The 25,390-nt window shown below is 44.5% G+C and overlaps 1 protein-coding gene across 1 annotated transcript in view; it reads left to right on the forward strand.

The window, feature by feature from the left end:
* LOC112253254 (prolyl 3-hydroxylase 2) overlaps positions 1–17,781 on the forward strand; it is a 102,316-nt gene extending 84,535 nt beyond the window's left edge. The window contains exons 6-15 of the mRNA XM_042322965.1: positions 1,201–1,290; positions 1,690–1,730; positions 2,236–2,327; positions 2,913–3,040; positions 11,681–11,776; positions 12,230–12,380; positions 12,909–13,026; positions 15,803–15,878; positions 16,006–16,146; positions 16,385–17,781. Coding sequence (XP_042178899.1) covers positions 1,201–1,290; positions 1,690–1,730; positions 2,236–2,327; positions 2,913–3,040; positions 11,681–11,776; positions 12,230–12,380; positions 12,909–13,026; positions 15,803–15,878; positions 16,006–16,146; positions 16,385–16,486 — 1,035 coding nt within the window. The 3' untranslated portion in view covers positions 16,487–17,781. The remainder of the gene's footprint in view (positions 1–1,200; positions 1,291–1,689; positions 1,731–2,235; positions 2,328–2,912; positions 3,041–11,680; positions 11,777–12,229; positions 12,381–12,908; positions 13,027–15,802; positions 15,879–16,005; positions 16,147–16,384) is intronic.
* Positions 17,782–25,390: the final 7,609 nt, after the last annotated feature.

Raw genomic sequence — 25,390 nt, forward strand, 5'->3', positions numbered from 1 at the left:
ATTTCACCCTCTCCCCCTCCCCCTTTCTCCCTCTCTCCTGCTCTCTCTCTCTCTCTCTCTCTCTCCTGCTCTCTCTCTCTTTATCCTGCTCTCTCTCTCTTTCTCCTGCTCTCTCTCTCTCCTTCTCTCTCCCCTTCTCTCTCTCCTGCTCTCTCTACCGATTTCACCCTCTCCCCCTCCCCCTTTCTCCCTCTCTCCTGCTCTCTCTCTCTCTCTCCTGCTCTCTCTCTTTATCCTGCTCTCTCTTTCTCCTGCTCTCTCTCTCTTTCTCCTGCTCTCTCTCTCCTTCTCTCTCTCGCTCTCTCCTTCTCTCTCTCGCTCTCTCCTTCTCTCTCTCGCTCTCTCCTTCTCTCTCTCGCTCTCTCCTTCTCTCTCTCGCTCTCTCCTGCTCTCTCTCGCTCTCTCCTGCTCTCTCTCGATCTCTCTCCTGCTCTCTCTCCTGCTCTCTCTCTCTACCGATTTCACCCTCTCTCTCTCTTTTCTCTCTCTCTCTCTCTCTCTCTCTGGGGACTCAGGGACCTCATTTACTCAGTATAGAGCAGTAGAGAGCTGTGGTCTGCCTCCCTGCCAAATAGACCTTTCAGCAACAGGGAGTAGGGGGAAATCATGTCCCAATGCCCACAGAAACAATTTAGGAGCTGTTTGGATGACGGGTGAAAAGAGGATTTTTCTTGAAACCACAAACGCTACTAGCTGCTCGGGTTTCACAACAAAGCGTCACTCCTTTTCGTCTATTGCAGATCTTCGCCCATTCTTTCTCCCTCTCCTCTTCTCCTACTCCCAGCTACTATAATGTAAGTCCAAGACGAGGCTTTTTTATCGGGTCAGGTCCATGCTTAAGAGGCGTCAGGCTGCGTTCCAGCCGCTCCGGTCACAGCAGTCCTCCTTTAAGGCCCTGCCAACTAGTAAAAAGCTCATCTGTGAAATGCTGAGATGGCAATATAGCACAGCCATTGGGTTCATCACTGAGGAGAGGATGGTAGACCCCCACTGGGTCAGGCCTGTAGGATGCTTGGCAGCTGAAAAGGAAGAGGTATTAGGGTAGGGATGTACGTACAGTGCTATAGTACTACAGATGTGTAGTGGTTAGGGACATGGTCTTCCTAAACGTTATGTTTCAAGGGAGATTCAGTAGCTAGGTGATGTGCTAAGTCAAAATGGATTGTACCTGTGGAGATGAACAGCCCAGTGTGTCTCCAGAAGGCTGAGTGGTACCTGCGGCGCCATGAGCAGGAGCTGGAGCTACTGATGATCGGCAGTGACAACATGCACGTGGAGCTTACAGAGGGGGTGAGTAGTACACTGAGGACCAATGTCAACGTAGCCTCTTATTGGAACTCTTTGGGCTGTCTGTAAAACTTGTGAATGGCTTTCCTGACTAATGACAGAGCTTGGGCCGTATGAAGCGTCTCAGAATAGGAGCGCTGATTTAGGATCAGTTTTTGCTTTTTAGATTATAAAATGAATAAGATAGCATGGATGGAGGAGGACCAGATCCTAGATCAGCACTCCTACTCTGAGACACTTGATTTATAGTGTGCAGCACAGTAACAGGTGCCTGGTAGTTACACCATTACTCTCTCAGCACACAGCACCACCTGGTGGTTGTGATGGATAACCATTGGTGCTGTGTGCTGCATCATTTCCATGTTGTGGACATTTTCTGATCTGTCAATGTTTTACTTGTAGCATTATTGGACCAGCACAGGAGGCAGAGAGGATTCTAACCGGTGAGCCCTGAAATATCCCCTTGGAAATGTTCAATAGTTATAATATTTTAAATTATATAGCTTACAAAGATATGCGTTTTACATAGACCATTAGTAAAACCAGGCTGTATCACATCAGGCCGTGATTGGGCGTCCCATAGGGTGGCGCACAATTGGCCCAGCGTCGTCCGGGTTTGGCCACGGCAGGCCGTCATTGTGAATAAGAATTTGTTCTTAACGGACTTGCCTAGTTAGATTCCTTACTTAACCTTTATTTATCTATCTATCTGAATACTTCAATATGTGGTACTTTGAACTGCAATACTATGTCTTGTATAAGATTGCACTGACATCTACTGCATACTTCTAGTATGGCAGCCTATATGATGTCACTAGTCGCGTAGTTACTCCCATGTAAAAGACCTTGACCAGAGGCAAAGAACGGTGTATTTCAGCTGTGTTGATGGTCTCCGCCTTATTTAAATGAACTTGATGTACTGACTCTGTTCTTCCATTCCCCCTGCAGGATTCCTTCTGGTACTGATGGATGGATGGAGTATGTGCCCATCTCAGAGAAGAAGAACTTCACCCTGGCCCCGCCACAGGAGCTCCGAGAAGGTACGACTACATACTCTGTTCTCTTCACAACTGCTCAAATGTAATGGAATTATTCAGTTAGAATTGACAAAGACATAAGACAAAAAGGTAATGCCTCAAAATATTACCATTTGGTCAACTCCAGCCCCCTTTCCAGTGTTGGGGAACATCCTCTTGTTGGCGTAGAGAACATTTAGCAGGTTAAAAGATTATTTCCTGCAATTCTACACATTTTGACATGGGGTGCAGAGAACATTTTGCCGTTTTTAAGATCATTTTCTCAGCGTGTTCATGTGATATTTGAGTGACGCGAACATTACAACAAAATCTATGGACTTAAAAACCTAGCTAAAAAACTCTGCTGACATGGGCTAGTTGATCTGGACATGTCTGACAAGTTATAAATATAAGTTATAAATATCTCTCTAAGGTCTGTAATGACTGACATGACAAGAGGAAATCTGATTATTCACTACCCACTTTCAAAATGGCAACCTTTGTATTGTAAAGCCGGACGGGGTTCTTTTTTTGTGGGGGGCCACAGTTTGGGAACCACCGCCATTGAGGGGTTAACATGTTTCCTGATCCTCTGTGTGTGTTCTGTAGGAGGACCCCTGGTGTATGACAGTGTGCAGCTGATCCAGAACTCACAGGCCCTGAACGGAACTCAGAGGGTTCTCCTGGATGATGTCATGTCTGTGGAGGAGTGCGCCGAGCTCAAAAACCTGGCCCATGTAAGATAATTGATAATAAACATATATCAACTGCAGTCGATTTGATGTATTTTATCATATTTACACTGGGAACAGTATCGACGTATACACTGTGTACATTTACACATACCGCATTTAACCAAAAATCTCATTTTATTGATCACATACACATGGTTAGCAGATGTTATTGCGAGTGTAGTGAAATGATTAACTACGGCAAGAGGACTGGGAATACGTGTACAAACAGACCAGCTATGCCCTCCATACAGCAATCAAATAGGCAAAATGACAGTACAGGGACAAAGTGGAGAAGCAATTCAATGGCTTAGACACGAAACACGTGGCAGGGACTCCATACAACTACTGACTATGAGGGGAAAGCCAGCCATGTCGCGGACACCGTCGCCTCGCTCCCGGACAAGTTGAACACCTTCACTCTCTTCGAGGAAAACAACACAGTGCCGCTCACGAGGACTGTGGGCTCCAGCCGCTCACGAGGACTGTGGGCTCCCGCCGCTCGCGAGGACTGTGGGCTCCCGCCGCTCACGAGGACTGTGGGTTCCCGCCGCTCGCGAGGACTGTGTGTTTCCGATCTTTGTGGCATGTTAACCCTCGCTAGGCTGCCGGCCCAGACGGCATCCCAAGCCCCACCCTCAGAGCATGTGCAGACCAGCTGACTGGAGTGTTTACGGAATATTCAATCTCTCTATCTCAGTCTGTGGTCCCCGCTTGCTTCAAGGTGTCCACCATTGTTCCTGTAACCAAGAAAGCAAAGGTAACTGAACTAAATGACTATAGCCCCGTAGCACTCACTTCTGTCATCATGAAGTGCTTTGAGAGGCTGGTTAAGGATCATATCACCTCCACCTTACCTGACGCCCTAGACCCATTACCATTTGCGTACCTCTCCAACAGATCCACAGACGACTGCACACTGCCCTATCCCACCTGGACAAGAGAAATACCTATGTAAGAATGCTGTTCATTGACTACGGCAACACCAAGCTCATCACTACACCAGGGCCTCCAGGGAGGAGGGGAGGGCCCTGGTGTAGTGGTGTTAGGAAAATAACGTCAACGAGACAGCCTCTAGGGAGGAGGGGAGGGCCCTGGTGTAGTGGTGTCAGGAAAATAACCTCAACGAGACGGCCTCTAGGGAGGAGGGGAGGGCCCTGGTGTAGTGGTGTCAGGAAAATAACGTCAACGAGACAGCCTCTAGGGGGAGGGGGAGGGCCCTGGTGTAGTGGTGTCAGGAAAATAACCTCAACGAGACGGCCTCTAGGGAGGAGGGGAGGGCCCTGGTGTAGTGGTGTCAGGAAAATAACGTCAACGAGACAGCCTCTAGGGAGGAGGGGAGGGCCCTGGTGTAGTGGTGTCAGGAAAATAACGTCAACGAGACAGCCTCTAGGGAGGAGGGGAGGGCCCTGGTGTAGTGGTGTTAGGAAAATAACGTCAACGAGACAGCCTCTAGGGAGGAGGGGAGGGCCCTGGTGTAGTGGTGTTAGGAAAATAACGTCAACGAGACAGCCTCTAGGGAGGAGGGGAGGGCCCTGGTGTAGTGGTGTCAGGAAAATAACGTCAACGAGACAGCCTCTAGGGAGGAGGGGAGGGCCCTGGTGTAGTGGTGTTAGGAAAATAACGTCAACGAGACGGCCTCTAGGGAGGAGGGGAGGGCCCTGGTGTAGTGGTGTCAGGAAAATAACCTCAACAAAACAACAGAGTTGATCGTGGACTACAGGAGGCAGCATAGAGAGCACGCCCCCATCCACATCGACGAGGTCACAGTGGAGAGGGTTAAAAGCTTCAAGTTCCTCTGCGTACACATCACTGACGACCTGAAATGGTCCCTTCATAATGACAGCATGGTGGAGAAGGCGCAACAGCGCCTCTTCAACCTCAGGAGGCTGAAGAAATTTGACTTGACCCCTATGCCCCTCATAACTTCTACAGATGCACCATTGAGATCATTCTGTCGGGCTGTATCACTGCCTGGCAACTGCACCGCCCGCAACCACAGGGCTACAGATGGTGGTGCGGTCAGCCCAACGCCTCACCGGGGGCACACTCCCTGCCCTCCAGGACATCTACAGCACCCGTTGTCACAGGAAGGCCAAGAAGATCATCAAGCCGGGCCTCCGCCCAGCACCCTGTCCTGAACCTTAGTCACTGTTGCTAGCCGGCTATCACCCAGTACTATACCCTGCACCTTAGAGACTGCTGCCCTGTTTACAAAGTCAAGAAACACTGGTCACTTTAATAATGTTTACATACTATTTTACCCACTTCATACTGTATTCTAGTCAAGGCTCATCCTATATATACACCTTTTCTATCCACATATTGTCCATACTGTCTATACACACCATTCACATACATACACTACATGACCAAAGTATGTGGACACCTGCTCGTCGAACATCTCATTCCAAAATCATGGGCATTAATATGAAGTTGGTCCCACCCTTTGCTGCTATAACAGCCTCCACTCTTCTGGGAAGGCTTTCCACTAGATGTTGGAACATTGCTGCGGGGACTTCAGCCACGAGCATTAGTGAGGTCGGGCAACTGATGTTGGACGATTAGGCCTGTTTCGCAGTTGGCGTTCTAATTCATCCCAAAGGTGTCCAATGGGGTTGAGGTCAGGGCTCTGTGCAGGCCAGTCAAGTTCTTCCATGCTCGATAAACCATTTCTGTATAGACCTTGCTTTGTGCACGGTGCATTGTCATGCTGAAACAGGAAAGGGCCTTCCCCAAGCTGTTGCCACAAAGTTGGAAGCACAGAATTGTCTAAAATGTCATTGTATGCTGTAGTGTTAAGATTTCCCTTCACTGGAACTAAGGCTTCTAGCCCGAACAATGAAAAACAACCCTAGACCATTATTCCTCCTCCACCAAACTTAACAGTTGGCACTACGCATTCGGGCAGGTAGCGTTTTCCTGGCATCCGCCAAACCCAGATTCGTCCGTCTGACTGCCAGATGGTGAAGCATGATTAATCACTCCAAAGGACCTGTTTCCACTGCTCCAGAGTCCAATGGCAGCGAGCTTTAAACCACTACAGCCGACGCTTGATCTTAGGCTTGTTTGAGACTGCTCGGCCATGGAAACCCATCACATCTCATGAAACTCCTGACTAACATTTATTGTGCTGACGTTGCTTCTATAGGCAGTTTGGTCCTCGGTAGTGAGTGTTGCAACCTTGCAACGCGCTTCAGCACTCAGAGGTCTCGCTCTGTGAGCTTGTGTGGCCAACCACTTCCTGGCTGAGCCGTTGTTGCTCCTAGACATTCATATTTCACAATAGCACTTTACAGTTGACCGGGGCAGCACTAGCAGGGCAGAAATTTGATGAACTGACTTGTTGGAAAGGTGGCATTCTGTGATGGGGCCACATTGAAAGTCACTCAGCTCTTCAGTAAGGCCATTCTACTGCCAAGGTTTGTCTATGGAGATTGCATGGCTGTGTGCTCAATTTTATACACCAGTAAGCAACGGCTGTGGCTGAAATAGCTGAATCCACTAATTTGAAGGGGTATCCACACACTTTTGTATAATGTATATATTTATATTCTGGACTCTGTTCAGGAAGTTAAATTCTTGCAATTCTATCTGTTTTGCCATGGGGTTTTGTATTGTGTATTTAAATACTGTATTCTCATCATAGTTCATTCTATTATTTATTCTACTGCACATTGCAATTTAGTTGTCTGTTTATACACACATATTTATTTACATACTGGATTCTTGACATAGCTCACTATAATATAATCTACTGTTCTTAGTATATCTGGTGGAAATTCATCCGGTGTACATACTGTGCCCTTGGTATTTATTGTGACAGTGAAGCATTTGTTCTTCTTTTGGCTCTATACCTCAAAAGTTTGGATTTGAAATCAAACAATGACTATGAAGTTAAAGTGCACAATGTCAATTTCATCCATATCGGTTGAGCCGTTTAGAAATTACAGCACTTTTTGTACACAGTCCCCCCATTTTAGGGGAACAATGAATGTGGATGCTACCATGGTTACGGATAATCCTGAATGAATTGTGAATAATGATGGTTAGAAAGTTAGACACCAAATATATACCCCCAAGACATGCTAACCTCTCACCATTACAATAACAGGGGAGGTTAGCATCATATACCATACCCCCAAGACATGCTAACCTCTCACCATTACAATAACAGGGGAGGTTAGCATCATATACCATACCCCCAAGACATGCTAACCTCTCACCATTACAATAACAGGGGAGGTTAGCATTTTATATCATACCCCCAAGACATGCTAACCTCTCACCATTACAATAACAGGGGAGGTTAGCATTTTATATCATACCCCCAAGACATGCTAACCTCTCACCATTACAATAACAGGGGAGGTTAGCATTTTATATCATACCCCCAAGACATGCTAACCTCTCACCATTACAATAACAGGGGAGGTTAGCATTTTATATCATACCCCCAAGACATGCTAACCTCTCACCATTACAATAACAGGGGAGGTTAGCATTTTATATCATACCCCAAGACATGCTAACCTCTCACCATTACAATAACAGGGGAGGTTAGCATTTTATATCATACCCCCAAGACATGCTAACCTCTCACCATTACAATAACAGGGGAGGTTAGCATTTTATATCATACCCCCAAGACATGCTAACTTCTCACCATTACAATAACAGGGGAGGTTAGCATTTTGGTGGGGGTATCATATATTGTCTGTAACTCTCCCTTATCACTATTCACAATTCATTCAGGACTATCCATAATCATGGTAGCATCCACATACATGTAGATGTGTTTAGAAACATATTCTATTCACAATAAAAGTGACCCCAAAATGACACAAATGTTTTACCATTAATTCCTATAGGACACAACCCAAACAAACAGCAAATTTTGCAACAAATGTGTATAGTCACAAGCTTGATGTAGTCATTGAGTGCTATAAATATGGGACCAAACACTTAACTTTTTACTACTTGAATACACATATAAGTTCATTTGTCCCAATACGTTTGTCCCCCTAAAATGTACTATGTACAAAAAGTGATGCAATTTCTAAATGGTTCACCTGATATGGATGAGAATACACTAAAAGTAAATCTGACAGTCTGCACTTTAACCTCGTAGTCATTGTTTGAATTCAAATCCAATGTTTAGAAGTATAGAGCCAAAAAAAGAACAAATCCTTCATTGTCCCAATAATTACGGACTGCACTGTATGCATACCATGCATTCAGAAAGTATTCAGACCCCTTCACTGTTTCCATGTTTTGTTATTTTACAGCCTTATTCTACAATTGATTACAAATATTAAATATTCACACACAATACCCCGTAATGACAAAGCTAAACTGGTTTTTAGAAATGTTTGAAAATTTAGAAATACCTTATTTACATAAGTATTCAGACCCTTTGCTATGAGACTTGAAATTGAGTTCAGGTGCATCCTGTTTCCATTGATCATCCTTGAGATGTTTCTACAACTTGATTGGAGTCCACCTGTGGTAAATTCAATTGATTGGACATAATTTGGAAAGGCACACACTTGTCTATCTATATAAGGCCCCACAGTTGACAGTGCATATCAGAGCAAAAACCAAGCCTTGAGGTCAAAGGAATTGTCCGTAGAGCTCCGAGACAGGATTGTGTCGAGGCACAGATATGTGGAAGGGTATCAAAATAATGTCTGCAGGATTGAAGGTTCCCAAGAACACAGTGGCCTCCATCATTCTTAAATGGAAGAAGTTTGGAACCACCAAGACTCTTCAAGATTCTCTGGTCTGATGAAACCAATATTGAACTCTTTGGCCTGAATGCCAAGCATCAAGTCTGGAGGGAAAAACCTGGCACCATCCCTACGGTGAAGCATGGTGGTGACAGCATCATGCTGTGGGGATGTTTTTCAGCGGCAGGACTGGGAGACTAGTCAGAATCGAGGCAAAGATGAATGGAGCAAAGTACAGAGAGTGGATTTGGGGCAAGTCTCTCAATGTCCTGGAGTGGCCCAGCGAGAGTCCGGACTTGAACCCGATCAAACATCTCTGAAAATAGCTGTGCAGCAACGCTCCCCATCCAACCTGACAGAGCTTGAGAGGATCTGCAGAGAAGAATAGGAGAAACTACATTTGTACCAAGCTTATAGCGTCATACCCAAGAAGACTTGAGGCTGTAATCACTGCCAAAGGTGCTTCAACAAAGTACTGACTAAAGAGTCTGAATACTTACAGTTGAAGTCGGAAGTTTACATACACCTTAGGCAAATACATTTAAACTCAGTTTTTCACAATTCCTGACATTTAATCCAAGTAAAAATTCCCTGTCTTAGGTCAGTTAGGATCACCACTTTATTTTAAGAATGTGAAATGTCAAAATAATAGTAGAGAATTATTTATTTCAGCTTTTTTTTTTTTTTCATCACATTCCCAGTAAGTCAGAAGTTTACATACACTCAATTAGTATTTGATAGCATTGCCTTTAAATTAATAAACTTGGGTCAAACGTTTCAGGTAGCCTTCCACAAGCTTCCCACAATAAGTTGGGTGAATTTTGGCCCATTCCTCCTGACAGAGCTGGTGTAACCGAGTCAGGTGTGTAGGCCTCCTTGCTCGCACACGCTTTTTCAGTTCTGCCCACACATGTTCTATAGGATTGAGGTCAGGGCTTTGTGATGGCCACTCCAATACCTTGACTTTGTTGTCCTGAAGCCATTTTGCCACAACTTTGTAAGTATGCTTGGGGTCATTGTCCATTTGGAAGACCCATTTGCGACCAAGCTTTAACTTCCTGACTGATGTCTTGAGATGTTGCTTCAATATATCCACATAATTTTCCTACCTTGTGATGCCATCCATTTTGTGAAGTGCACCAGTCCCTCCTGCAGCAAAGCACCCCCACAACCTGATTCTGCCACCCCCGTGCTTCATGGTTGGGATGGTGTTCTTCGGCTTGCAAGCCTCCCCCTTTTTCCTCCAAACATAATGATGGTCATTATGGCCAAACAGTTCTATTTTTGTTTCATCAGACCAGAGGACATTTCTCTAAAAAGTATGATCTTTGTCCCCATGTGCAGTTGCAAACCGTAGTCTGGCTTTTTTATGGTGGTTTTGGAGCAGTGGCTTCTTCCTTGCTCGTTTTACTGGGGATATAGATACTTTTGTACCTGTTTCCTCCAGCATCTTCACAAGGTCCTTTGCTGTTGTTCTGGGATTGATTTGCACTGTTTGCACCAAAGTACGTTCATCTCTAGGAGACAGAACGCCTCTCCTTCCTGAGCGGTATGACGGCTGCATGGTTCCATGGTGTTCATACTTGCGTACTATTGTTTGTACAGATGAACGTGGTACCTTCAGGCGTTTGGAAATTGCGCCCAAGGATGAACCAGACTTGTGGAGGTCTACACTTTATTTTCTGAGGTCTTGGCTGATTTTTAACATTTTTCCATGATGTCAAGCAAAGAGGCACTGAGTTTGAAGGTAGGCCTTGAAATACATCCACAGGTACACCTCCAATTGACTCAAATTATGTCCGTTAGCCTATCAGAAGCTTCTAAAGCCATGACTTAGTTTCCTGAATTTTCCAAGCTGTTTAAAGGCATAGTCAACTTAGTGTATGTAAACTTCTGACCACCTGGAATTGTGATACAATGAATTATAAGTGAAATAGTCTGTAAACAATTGTTGTAATAATGACTTGTCATGCACATAACCAACTTGCCAAAACAATAGTTTGTTAACAAGAAATTTGTGTAGTGGTTGAAAAAGGAGTTTTAATGACTCCAACCTAAGTGTATGTAAACTTCCGACTTCAACTGTATGTAAATGAGGTATTTAAGTTTTGCATTTATTTTATTTTACATAAATTAGTCAAATTCAAAAACCTGTTTTTGCTTAGTCATTATGGGGTATTCAAATCAAATCAAATCAAATGTATTTATATAGCCCTTCGTACATCAGCTGATATCTCAAAGTGCTGTACAGAAACCCAGCCTAAAACCCCAAACAGCAAGCAATGCAGGTGTAGAAGCACGGTGGCTAGGAAAAACTCCCTAGAAAGGCCAAAACCTAGGAAGAAACCTAGAGAGGAACCAGGCTATGAGGGGTGGCCAGTCCTCTTCTGGCTGTGCCGGGTGGAGATTATAACAGAACATGGCCAAGATGTTCAAATGTTCATAAATGACCAGCATGGTCGAATAATAATAAGGCAGAACAGTTGAAACTGGAGCAGCAGCACAGTCAGGTATTGTGTGTACATTGATGAGGGGGATAAAACATTTTTTAAATAAGGCTGTAACGTATCAAAATGTGGAAAAATTCAAGGGGTCTGAATTCTTTCCAAAGGCCCAGTTGACAGCATTTGGATTTATTGTTACAGTGCCATTTATTTTAATTGTATTCGTGCCTATATTTCAATATTTCTTCCTTTTTAAATGTTGTATTATTTGTGTACTTGTTTGATGTTGTATGGCATTTTTAGGAGCTAGTAACATAAGCATGTCGCTGCACCCGCTATAACACCTGCTAAACTGGGTACACCACCGATAAACTTTGTTTTGTGTTTTAACATGTTTACATTTTACATCGTCATTGACACGTTATCATTGTCATGAGTGCAGGGGTTTATGCGTCTCTGTGTTTGGTCCACAGACTATCACTATGGCAGGAGATGGATACAGAGGGAAGATGTCTCCTCACACACCCAACGAGAGGTTTGAGGGAGCCACTGTGTTAAAAGCACTGCAGGTAAGCAAGCTTCTATACAGAGAGACACATTGGAGGAGATAAAACGAGCCTCTGTTTGAAACCAGATAGTAATGATTACATTATGAACACTTACTTAACACTTCATTTGTATTGCCCTTTTGATATAATAATCTCTCGGTAACAGTCTTTTCTTGACGTTATCAAAAGTCACTCTTTCAGTACCTTAGTGGGCAACTAGAGAATATTTTCAGTTGCTTCTCAGACAACATGTTGAAGTGAATGTTTATACCATGTTTCTACTGTGTTTTACCACGTTTCTACTGTGTTTTACCACGTTTCTACTGTGTTTTACCACGTTTCTACTGTGTTTTACCATGTTTCTACTGTGTTTTATCATGTTTCTACTGTGTTTTACCATGTTTCTACTGTTTCTACTGTGCTTCTGCTGTGTTTTGTTTCTACAATGTTGTTCCTGTGTTTTTTTACCTTCAGTACGGCTATGAGGGCCGTGTCCCTCTGAAGAGCGCTCGTCTGTTTTATGACGTCAGCGAGAGGGCAAGGCGAATCATCGAGTCTTACTTCCTGCTCAACTCAACACTTCACTTCTCCTACACACACCTGGTGTGCCGTACCGCCATCACAGGTGAGCCACATGTTCGATATTGCAGGCATATGTTAAATGATTGATCGACAAATCACCTTGCATCATACATAACTTATTTAATTATTTATAGATCAGTCACAATGCATCACAGAATTGATGCTCTCAAACATGCCCATTGATTATTGTATCAATATATCTGTTGTTGAGTTCCTGCCCGACCTAGATTTGTAGGCATTGCATCAATCAATGGTTGCGTTCCATGTCATTGACGGTGCTGTCGAGCATCAGATGGCTGTATCCTTTCATATAGCTGATATGTTAAATACCAATCCAGGCGTTGTAGGATCTGGCATGCGTCTGCAATGTAGTCGGGTAGGAACTTGACCCATATCAAACTTTCCTTATAGTGTCATATAACTTTGAACATCATGTGAATTTCAACATGTTTTGGTTCAGTCAAATTTGGTTTGTTTGCCTCTGTGTAGGTTAAGTAAACTTAGTCTGTTTTAGGGTTTATAAAGTTGATCTCTGTTTGGTGTTAATAAAGTTGATCTCTGTTTGGTTCAGGGCAACAGGACCATAGAAATGACTTGAGCCATCCCATCCACGCTGACAACTGTCTGTTAGACCCAGAGGCCAACGAGTGCTGGAAAGAAGCACCAGCCTACACCTACAGAGACTACAGGTTAGGGCTTATACCTTAAGCAATAAGGCCCGAAGGGGTGTGGTATATGGCCAATATACCACGTCTAAGGGCTGTTCTTAGGTACACCGCGTTGCTTCGTGCCTGGATACAGCCCTTAGCCGTGGTATATTGGCCATATATCAAAAAACCCTGAGGTACCTTAATGCTATTATAAACAGGTTACCATCGTAATTAGAGCAGTAAAAATAACTGTTTTATCATACCCATGGTATAACGTCTGATACAGTGCCTTGCGAAAGTATTCGGCCCCCTTGAACTTTGCGAACTTTTGCCACATTTCAGGCTTCAAACATAAAGATATAAAACTGTATTTTTTTGTGAAGAATCAACAACAAGTGGGACACAATCATGAAGTGGAATGACATTTATTGGATATTTCAAACTTTTTTAACAAATCAAAAACTGAAAAATTGGGCGTGCAAAATTATTCAGCCCCCTTAAGTTAATACTTTGTAGCGCCACCTTTTGCTGCGATTATAGCTGTAAGTCGCTTGGGGTATGTCTCTATCAGTTTTTCACATCCAAATCCGGCTTTAAACTTCTTCACAACAGTATCTCGGACCTGCCTGGTGTGTTCCTTGTTCTTCATGATGCTCTCTGCGCTTTTAACGGACCTCTGAGACTATCACAGTGCAGGTGCATTTATACGGAGACGTGATTACACACAGGTGGATTGTATTTATCATCATTAGTCATTTAGGTCAACATTGGATCATTCAGAGATCCTCACTGAACTTCTGGAGAGAGTTTGCTGCACTGAAAGTAAAGGGGCTGAATAATTTTGCACGCCCAATTTTTCCATTTTTGATTTGTTAAAAAAGTTTTAAATATCCAATAAATGTCGTTCCACTTCATGATTGTGTCCCACTTGTTATTGATTCTTCACAAACAAATACAGTTTTATATCTTTATGTTTGAAGCCTGAAATGTGGCAAAAGGTCGCAAAGTTCAAGGGGGCCGAATACTTTCGCAAGCCACTGTATACCACGGCTTTCAGCCAATCATCATTCAGGGCTCGAACCACCCAGTTTATAATGCATCTTAGGGTTGAAGTTTAGCTCTGGTCCAAGGCTCAGCTGCTTCCTAACTACACTGAACCAAAATTGAAATGCAACAATTTCAGATTTTACTGATTTACAGTTCATATGAGGAAATCAGTCTATTGAAATAAATTCATTTGGCCCTAATCTATGGTAATCTACAGATATCTGTTGGTCACAAATACAATTGTTTTTAAAAGGTAGTTGCGTGGATGAGAAAAGTAGTCGGTATCTGAAGAGACCACCATTTGCCTCATGCAGTGCGACACATGTCCTTTGTGTATGGTTTCATCAGGCTTTTGACTGTGGCCTGCGGAATGTTGTCCCACTCCTCTTCAATGGCTGTGTGAAGTTGCTGGATATTGGCACAAACTGGAAAATGCTGTTGTATGCGTTGATCCAGAGCATCCCAAACATGCTCTACGTGTGACATGTCTGGTGAGTATGCAGGCCATGGAAGAACTGGGACATTTTCTGTCAGGACCCGTTTACGAACTCGGGTCTCCGGTGTGAGAAACAGTCACTTCGTAAACTGAGCCACTAATAGTCGGCAGAACCCAGAAGATGAGGCAGACACAGCAGTACTAGAGACGGTGATTTAATAAAGAAAAAAGGAAAAGATCTTCAGGCAAAGATAAATCCACAACGTCAAAAGTAATTCCAAGAGAAAAAAATGTATATCCTCCAAGACACAAGGAAAACCCACAATGTGGGAAGAACAGCAGGGAAAAAAACAAACCTCAAAAGAATAATTAAAAATAAACAACAAAACCAGAGTACCTCAAGAAAATCCAACTTGAGAAACAAAAGTTCACAGCATGGCTGGGTGCTAACATACAAACACAGAGCAAAGAACACTAAGGGTTTAAATACATTCAAGGGAAATGAGGCACAGGTGCAACTAATAACTAGAACAAGGGAAAAACAAAAGGGTCAAAAAAGCACAATGGGAGCATCTAGTGACCAAAACCTGAACAATCCTGGACAAATCCTGACATTTTCAGCTTCCAAGAATTGTGTACAGATCCTTGCGACATGAGGCTGTGCATTATCATGCTGAAACATGAGGTGATGGCGGCGGATGAATGACACAACAATGGGCCTCAGGATCTCATCATGGTATCTCTGTGCATTCAAATTGCCATCAATAAAATGCAATTGTGTTAGTTCTCTGTAGCTTATGCCTGCCCATACCATAACCCCACCGCCACCATGGGGCACTCTGTTCACAACGTTGACATCAGCAAACTGCTCGCCCACATGACGCCATACATTTTTGAGAAATAAGCTTCTTCTTTTTTGCATTGTGTTGTGTGGCAAAACTGCACATTTTAGATTGTCTTTTTATTGTCCCCAGCACAAGGTGCACCTGTGTAATGATCATGCTGTTTAATCAGATTCTTGATATGCCACACCTGTCAGGTGGATGGATTATCTTTGCAAAGGAGAAATGCTCACTAACAGGGATATAAACACATATTTGTGCACAACATTTGAGAGAAATAAACTTTTTTTTGCATATATGCAACATTTCTGGGATCTTTTATTTCAACTCATGAAACATGGGACCAACACTTTCCATGTAACATTTATATTTTTTGTTCAGTATACATTGAAATCTACTCATGCTACCAATGGCACCATACTATACCATTACCTAGTGTTCAATAAGCATGGCTATTATACATTTCCAATGCTTTTCATTGTGTTCTCAGTGCTCTGTTGTACCTGAATGGAGACTTTGAGGGCGGGGAGTTCATCTTCACAGAAATGGATGCCAAAACAGTCACAGTGAGTCCTCTCCCAAGAAGGGACACTTTTTGTTGGCTGTATTTCCTGACATTTTTATTCGTCTTACTATCTTACCCTTTCTTTGTACTTCAGTACTGACCGTGATCTCCCCCTCCTCCTCCCCCAGGCTCAGGTGAAGCCAAAGTGTGGTCGTATGGTGGGCTTCTCGTCCGGAGGGGAGAACCCCCATGGGGTGAGGGCCGTCACCAGGGGGCAGAGGTGTGCCGTGGCCCTGTGGTTCACCTTGGACCCCCTCTTCAGAGAACTGGTAAACTGTCATGATAACCCCATCTATCATAATATCTTCCATAGTGACACATATAGAGGATAGTACATCATGCTATGTATAATATTGCTTTTTATTTAGGAGTATGTTTATTGGTATTTGTTTAGGAAGATGTTTATTGGTATTTGTTTAGGAAGATGTTTATTGGTATTTGTTTAGGAAGATGTTTGTATCATAATACATTGTTCCTATTTTTTTCTCTTCCCCCTCTCTCCTCCAGGAGCGTCTACAGGCTGATGAGGTGGTGCAGGCATTGGACAACCAAAGCAGCCAATCAAAGTGGGACACGAGCCTCAACATCAACCCCAAAGATGAGCTGTAGTAGCCAACCAACACCCAGCTCTGCATCCCCCAAATCTTTATGTCTATTTATTTAATGAAGTTTGGATCAGAACAATTTTATTTTTGTACTGTTTGATGTGCAAGGTTATATCGTTGTTGTTCTTAGTTTTGTTGTCGTCTTGGCTTTAGTGTTGTTGTGATTTTTATTTCTGTAAATGCCAGTACTTGAGTTCCCATTTGGGTCTTAGTTTTTCTCTCTGTTGGGTTGAAACCCAGTCATTGTACCTCACACTTTAAAGTTTCAGGTAACTTCCAGGTCACTTCCAGGTCCCTTTGTGATGAACTTTAAAGTTCCAGGTCCCTTTGTGATTCATATACGAGGTTGTTTCAATACCACCCTGTCCTACATATGTCCAGTTTTTACTGCACTGTGAAACAGCCAAAGAGAAGAAAGCCAGTTGACATTGTTTCTCTCTGTTAGAAAAAATAAATAAATAATGTCTGTTTATGCTTTGGTTTATAACGTTTAAAACATGCACTCATAAAACAATATTTCTTTCAGGCGGTGTGAACACAGTAAATGTGTATCTATTTATTCATTTAATTATTGTCTTGAATATGCATTTACCGAGAGAAAGCTGTCGGGCATTATTTTTACAAACAGGGAGCTATAATCCCTTTCAGTGACGGACAGTAATGTCTGATCTTATCTGTCCCGACTTTATGTGCACTTCCTGTTTGTAGTGTGATAAAGACGTCATCCCTCCCTAGCTCTGGTCCATGACGTTAGTGCATCTTACTAGTGTTAGCAAGCCTTAGTAACGCCTCGGACCAGAGCTAATCCCTCCGTTCAGTGTAATCGAACAGAGTAAGATAACTGTTTACAAGTTAGCTGACACAATGGTGTGTGTTTTAAAGATCGACAGCTGCTATTGCAATTGTCGGCATTTGATATTAGAACCTTTTTAATAAAAGATGTCATTTATTCCTGTTTAAAGGAATTATTATTTTAAGGTGGCGTAACAAGTGTCCTTTCCTTTCAAAACGTCCTCATTTCATGGGTAACAATAGACAGGCAGGCACATGCACTGTTATAGTCCAATGGAAAGAATGTGCCTTGTGTGTACTGTGATATTTCAATGATACAACTGCTAACTAAATGTAACTTATCATTTTTAAGTTAATAGAGTAGAGTTTTAGCTTATCTTTTGATAGGGAGGATGGCCACTTGTGTCTAACTAATATTTAAATATGAATTGCTGTATCCATCTCTTTTGTTGTAATGTGTACTTATAAATTAAAAAGACTATACTGCATAAAATAGTTTCAACCCTGTCCTTTATTTGGGAATGTGTACATTGTTTACAGTTTGTCAACACATTTTAAATAGGTTCAGTTAACAAACATTTAGAGAAGTGGTTTTGGAAAAATGTATTTGAAAATCTAGACATGAATATGACAGCAGTAAATCATTAAATCCTTCAAAGTACTGACTGATTAAACTAAACATTTTCTATACTGAACAAAAATATAAACAACATGTAAACTGTTGTCGTCCCATGTTTGATGAGCTGAAATAAAAGATGCACAACATTTTCCATACGCACAAAATGCTTATTTCTCTCAAATTTGTGCACAAAATTGTTTACATTCCTGTTAGTGAGCATTTCTCCTTTGCCAATATAATCTATCCACCTGACAGGTGTGGCATATCAAGAAACTGATTAAACAGCATGATCATTACATAGGTGCACCTTGTGCTGGGGACAAACGGACACTAAAATGTGCAGTTTTGTTATACAACACAATGCTACAGATGCCTCATGTTTTGGGGGAGCGTGCAATTGGCATGCTAACTGCAGGAATGTCCACCAGAGTTGTCAGAGAATTTTATGTTAATTTCTCTACCATATGCAGCCTCCATCGTTTTAGAGAATTTGGCAGTACCTCCAACCTGCCTCACAACTGCAGACCACATGTAACCACACCAGCCCAGGACCCCCACATCTGGCTTCTTCACCTGCGGGATGGTCTGAGACCCGCAAACCGGAAAGCTGATGATGGCACAGCCATTGAAGAGGCGTGAGACAACATTTCACAGGCCACAAACAACATGCTGATCAACTCTATGCAAAGGTGATGTGTCGCCCTGCATAAGGCAAATGTTGGTTACACCAGATACAGTCCTAGTCTGGGTTTTTCTGATCCAAGTCGCAACTTTTTTTTTAGGTATCTGTGACCAACAGATCCATATTTGTATTCTGAGTTGTGAAATCCATAGATTAGGGCCTAATAAGTTTATTTCAATTGACTGATTTCCTAATACTGTATGAACTCTAACTCAGTAAAATCTTTGAAATTGTTGAGTTTATTTTTGTTCAGGGAAATTACAAATTATAAATACATTATCGAGCCACCTTTCTTTTTAAATCTCTAACATTTATAGTCATCTATGTCACTACTATAAATGAATAAACGTAAGAATAAACTTAAAAACACTATTGACAAACAATTTAGGTTCGATTCAATCCGTATCGCCAAAGTTGAATCTAGCCCTTAAAGTTATTATGGTAACAGTAAATCAAATAAAATGTATTTATAAAGCCCTTCTTACATCAGCTGATATATTAAAGTGCTGTACAGAAACCCAGCCTAAAACCCCAAACAGCAAGCGATGCAGATGTAGAAGCACGGTGGCTAGGAAAAACTCCGTAGAAAGGCCATAACCTAGGAAAAAACCTAGAGAGGAACCAGGCTCTGAGGGGTGGTCAGTCCTCTTCTGGCTGTGCCGGGTGGAGATTATAACAGAACATGGCCAAAATGTTCATAAATGACCAGCATGGTCAAATAATAGTAATCACAGTGAACAGGTCAGGGTTTCATAGCCGCAGGCTGAACAGTTCTAACTGGAGCAGCAGCACAGCCAGGTGGACTGGGGACAGCAAGGAGTCATCATGCCAGGTAGTCCTGAGGCATGGTCCTAGGGCTACGGTCCTCTGAGAGAGAGAAAGAAAGAGAGAATTAGAGAGAGCATACTTAAATTCACACAGGACACCGGATAATAACAGCAGCAATATGTCTACCCACACTGGGACTGTCTACCCACACTGGGACTGTCTACCCACACTGGGACTGCCTACCCACACTGGGACTGTCTACCCACACTGGGACTGTCTACCCACACTGGGACTGCCTACCCACACTGGGACTGTCTACCCACACTGGGACTGTCTACCCACACTGGGACTGTCTACCCCACTGGGACTGCCTACCTACACTGGGACTGTCTACCCAGACTAGGACTGTCTACCTACACTGGGACTGTCTACCCACACTGGGACTGTCTACCCACACTGGGACTGTCTACCCAGACTAGGACTGTCTACCCACACTGGCACTGTCTACCCACACTAGGACTGTCTACCCACACTGGGACTGTCTACCCAGACTAGGACTGTCTACCCACACTGGGACTGTCTACCCAGACTAGGACTGTCTACCCAGACTAGGACTGTCTACCCACACTGAGACTGTCTACCCACACTGGGACGGTCTACCCAGACTAGGACTGTCTACCCAGACTAGGACTGTCTACCCACACTGGGACTGTCTACCCACACTGAGACTGTCTACCCACACTGGGACTGTCTACCCACACTGGGACTGTCTACCCACACTGAGACTGTCTACCCACACTGGGACTGTCTACCCACACTGGGACTGTCTACCCACACTGAGACTGTCTACCCACACTGGGACTGTCTACCCACACTGGGACTGTCTACCCACACTGAGACTGTCTACCCACACTGAGACTGTCTACCCACACTGGGACTGTCTACCCACACTGGGACTGTCTACCCAGACTAGGACTGTCTACCCACACTGGGACTGTCTACCCAGACTAGGACTGTCTACTCAGACTAGGACTGTCTACCCACACTGAGACTGTCTACCCACACTGGGACTGTCTACTCAGACTAGGACTGTCTACCCACACTGAGACTGTCAACCCACACTGAGACTGTCAACCCACACTGGGACTGTCTACCCACACTGGGACTGTCTACCCACACTGAGACTGTCTACCCACACTGAGACTGTCTACCCACACTGGGACTGTCTACCCACACTGGGACTGTCTACCCAGACTAGGACTGTCTACCCACACTGGGACTGTCTACCCAGACTAGGACTGTCTACTCAGACTAGGACTGTCTACCCACACTGAGACTGTCTACCCACACTGGGACTGTCTACTCAGACTAGGACTGTCTACCCACACTGAGACTGTCAACCCACACTGAGACTGTCAACCCACACTGGGACTGTATACTAGCCCTGAGACAACTGCCTACTAGCCCTGAGACCCTGAGACGACAGCTTACTAGCCCTGAGACACTGAGACGACTGCCTACAAGCCCTGAGACCCTGAGACGACAGCCTACTAGCTCTGAGACGACAGCCTACTAGCCCTGAGACCCTGAGACGACAGCCTACTAGCCCTGAGACGACTGCCTACAAGTCCTGGGACGACAGCCTACTAGCCCTGAGACGACAGCCTACTAGCCCTGAGACGACAGCCTACTAGCCCTGAGACAACTGCCTACAAGTCCTGAGACGACAGCCTACTAGCCCTGAGACGACAGCCTACTAGCCCTGAGACGACTGCCTACAAGTCCTGAGACGATAGCCTACTAGCCCTGAGACCCTGAAACGACAGCCTACTAGCCCTGAGATGACAGCCTACTAGCCCTGAGACGACAGCCTACTAGCCCTGAGACGACAGCCTACTAGCCCTGAGACAACTGCCCACTAGCCCTGAGACCCTGATACGACAGCCTACAAGTCCTGAGATGACGGCCTACTAGCCCTAAGATGACAGCCTACTAGCCCTGAGACGACAGCCTACTAGCCCTGAGACGACAGCCTACTAGCCCTGAGACGACAGCCTACTAGCCCTGAGACGACTGCCTACTAGCCCTGAGACCCTGAGACGTCAGCCTACATGCCCTGAGACAGCAGCCTACATGCCCTGAGACGACTGCCTACTAGCCCTGAGGAGGGGGCAACATCAGGCTGTGGCTCTCCATGTCCTTCAGGCTGACTGTCTTTCTTCCCTCCCCACCTCCACCTCCAGGCTTGCTCCCATGCCCTCCTCCTTCAGCTTCATGTGGGGATATTGTCAGCTTAGAGTGCTTCCCCGACACCTCACTCTCTACCTCCATGTCCTTGCCGTTGATCAGGCTGTGGCACTCCTGTTCTACCACCTCTGTCCTGTGGGTGGCGCCACTGTCGCTCTCACTATACTTCAGCGGGGACATCACCAGATCCACCAGCGTTTCTTTGAAGTGAAGGCGTCGGCGCAGAGTCATGTCCGGTGTTTTCTGATCCCGCAGCTGCCGATTGGCCAGCTGGATCTTCTCCATTATGTGCTTCTCTTCATCAGGTTGGTCCTCCAGTACCGGAGGGGGCAGAGCTACAGGGGATCCGCCCTTATATGGACTAGTCGAACTCCAGAGTTTCCATAAGCGAGGGCCACCTCTCCTCCTTGCACGCTCTCTTCTCCTCTTTCAGGCTTTTCTTGTCCTTCCTTCCTCGCTTATTGTTCTCCTCTTCCTCCTCCTTGTCTATTTCGAATTTGATGTCCTCATAGTCAGGGTCCTGTTGAGGGGGAACAAGGGTGCATTATCATTAGTGCACACTGTAGCAAAACGTTTTTATTGGCCAAATTTCCAGTTTTCAAAATTTCCAGTGAATACATCCCAGGAGAGATCTGAGTGATAGTTATATCCTCCCGAGTCTCTCAACAGACAGTGTGTCAGCAAGCAATATGTTAACTAGGTACTTTGATACTTTATGAGAGACATAACGACTTTGTGTGTGTGTATGTCTGTGTGTGTGGTTATCAATAATTTATCCAGTGCAGAGCCATATTCCCTGACACAGTGTCTGAATGTGATTCAGTAGCTAGGTGTCCGTCCAATTGGAGAATATTCTAAATTCTGCATGACTCCCACTAGAGATGTGTTTCCATGAAATGTACCTGTTGGGGATTTTTTTAAACTGTGTGGGATGACATAGTGCACATAAACATACCTTTTCCACTTAATTTCCCATGTACCAAATAAAAAATACTTAGTGAGAGACATGACGACTGTGTGTGTGCTGCTATCAATAATATATCACCGTGTGCTGCTATCAATAATATATCACCGTGTGCTGCTATCAATAATATATCACCGTGTGCTGCTATCAATAATATATCACCGTGTGCTGCTATCAATAATATATCACCGTGTGCTGCTATCAATAATATATCACCGTGTGCTGCTATCAATAATATATCACTGTGTGCTGCGATCAATAATATATCACCGTGTGCTGCTATCAATAATATATCACCAAGTGCTGCTATCAATAATATATCACCGTGTGCTGCTATCAATAATATATCACCGTGTGCTGCTATCAATAATATATCACCGTGTGCTGCTATCAATAATATATCCAGTGCAGAGCCGTATTCAAGACCCTCTAAATTTATTGGAGAAGAGCATCAAGCTCATCACCTTGCACTTTCACCACCTTGTGAAGTTCATCGTAACTTATTTCATCTGTAGCCTAATAAACTGCATGCTTTCCTGACATTGTGTGACTTCACAATTACTTCGATTTGATCAATATTCGCGCATTGAAAGTGTTTCGACTGACATTTTCTGATAATTAATTTTACCGACACAAAAAGATCCCACCTTGTCTAGCATATTTTGTTTTGTCGACATTTGGAAGTTTATCGACAAATGTTCTGTTTTCATCAGGCCTCGTGACATTTTTAATCCGACATGTAAGAATGTTGGAAACCTGGTAGGTGACATGGATTCACACTCAGACCCTGAGACGTGGCACACAGGGAGTACAACACCACACACTGTGACAGAAAGAGGAAGACACGGGTGACCCACCAGCCCACTGACCTACTCCCAGTCACTCCTCCCCTCCTCACTGATCAGCCAATCCCCACTGACCTACTCCCAGTCACTCCTCCCCTCCTCACTGATCAGCCAATCCCCACTGACCTATCTGGCCTTTGCTCCTCCCCTCCTCACTGATCAGCCAATCCCCACTGACCTACCTGGTCGTCGCTCCTCCCCTCCTCACTGATCAGCCAATCCCCACTAACCTACCTGGCTGTCGCTCCGCCCCTGTTCCCTGATCAACCACTGACCTACCTGGTCGTCGCTCCTCCCCTCCTCGCCAATCAGCCATTCCCCACTGACCTACCTGGCCGTCGCTCCTCCCCTCCTCACTGATCAGCCAATCCCCACTGACCTACCTTGCTGTCGCTCCTCCCGTCCTCACTGATCAGCCAATCCCCACTGACCTACCTGGCTGTCGCTCCTCCCCCTCCTCGCCAATCAGCCAATCCCCACTGACCTACCTAGCCGTCACTCCTCCCCTCCTTACTGATCAGCCAATCCCCACTGACCTACCTGGCCGTCGCTCCTCCCCTCCTTACTGATCAGCCAATCCCCACTGACCTACCTGGCTGTCGCTCCTCCCCTTCTTGCTGATCAACCAATCCCCACTGACCTGCCTGGCCGTCGCTCCTCCCCTCTTCCCTGATCAACCAATCCCCACAGATTTACCTGGCAGTCACCCCTCCCCTCCTCCCTGATCAACCAATCCAGGTCCTTCAAAATGTCGTCCTCATTCTCCTATTGGGTCCTGGTGCTGGTCACCACCTGACGTATCTTTTTCAAATGAAGCAGAACAACCAGACAGGATCAACCAGAGCAAACCCTCTGCTGAAGACCACAGGAGGTTGGTGGTACCTTAATTGGGGAGGTCAGGACTGTGGTTATCCTGGAGCGGAATACACTGGATTGGTATGTTGCAGACATTATTATGAGCCTTCCTCAACTAAGCAGCCTCCACTGGTGAAGATTGCGCCAACATTGTACTTTCAAAGAGTATCCATATTTGCCTTTGGGCCAAAGTCAATTCTCTTTCAATTCACACCAGATAAGGGCAGTTGTGCACTGACAATCCCTCGTAAACACAAAAATATAATACAATTCCAAACTCTGTAAGCACGCATCACAAGCGTTCAACTCACAGATCATCAGTCATATAGTATAGTGGACCTGTATTCATTCTATGACTCATGATGGCCCTCTCCTGGCCGAATGATGCATAGCGCAGGAGAAACACTACGCCGCACCGTGGCCCTCCACTGGCCGAATGATGCATAGCGCAGGAGAAACACTACGCCGCACCGTGGCCCTCCACTGGCCGAATGATGCATAGCGCAGGAGAAACACTTCAACCTTCTACAGCTGCAGTTTGCGTTACATTATGGGACGACATTGTGAGATGTACTGTCTTAACTGGGATCGGAGTTACTGTTAGATGTATTGCAGCTTGTAAAATCCTGCGGATCCAAAAGGATAACATGATGTGACAAGCAATCAGACGTAGTCTGGTTTCTATGGTCCACGAGTAAACAGCCTAATAACGACAAACGAAGAGCTATGTATGCAATAGAGAATGTGCAAATACAATCCCATCAAAATAAACTCACCGCAAATCAAAATAAAACACGTATGTATTATATCCTCTTCTATGGACTCTGTCTGTCTTTGTTTTACCGGCCTACATGTTCGTGATTCAGCCAGAACACCTGTCCAGATCATCTCCTCTGCTTCTTCCTCTCCCTGGCGTAACTAATTAGGGTTTAATATTGCTGTTGTCATAGATAATTAGGACAACATGCACATGCTTAAACCACAAAACAGGCACACACACAAATACGTTTTGCTATTCTATTCTTATAGGCATCTAAAATGAATTTCCATTTGAAATCCTATTTTCCCAAACCTGTAACCCTAACCCACCTCTTTTCCCGAATTCCAACCCTAATTGTAACCATAACCATAAACCT

The sequence above is a fragment of the Oncorhynchus tshawytscha genome, linkage group LG06 (assembly GCF_018296145.1).
Source record: "Oncorhynchus tshawytscha isolate Ot180627B linkage group LG06, Otsh_v2.0, whole genome shotgun sequence".
NCBI lineage: Eukaryota > Metazoa > Chordata > Actinopteri > Salmoniformes > Salmonidae > Oncorhynchus > Oncorhynchus tshawytscha.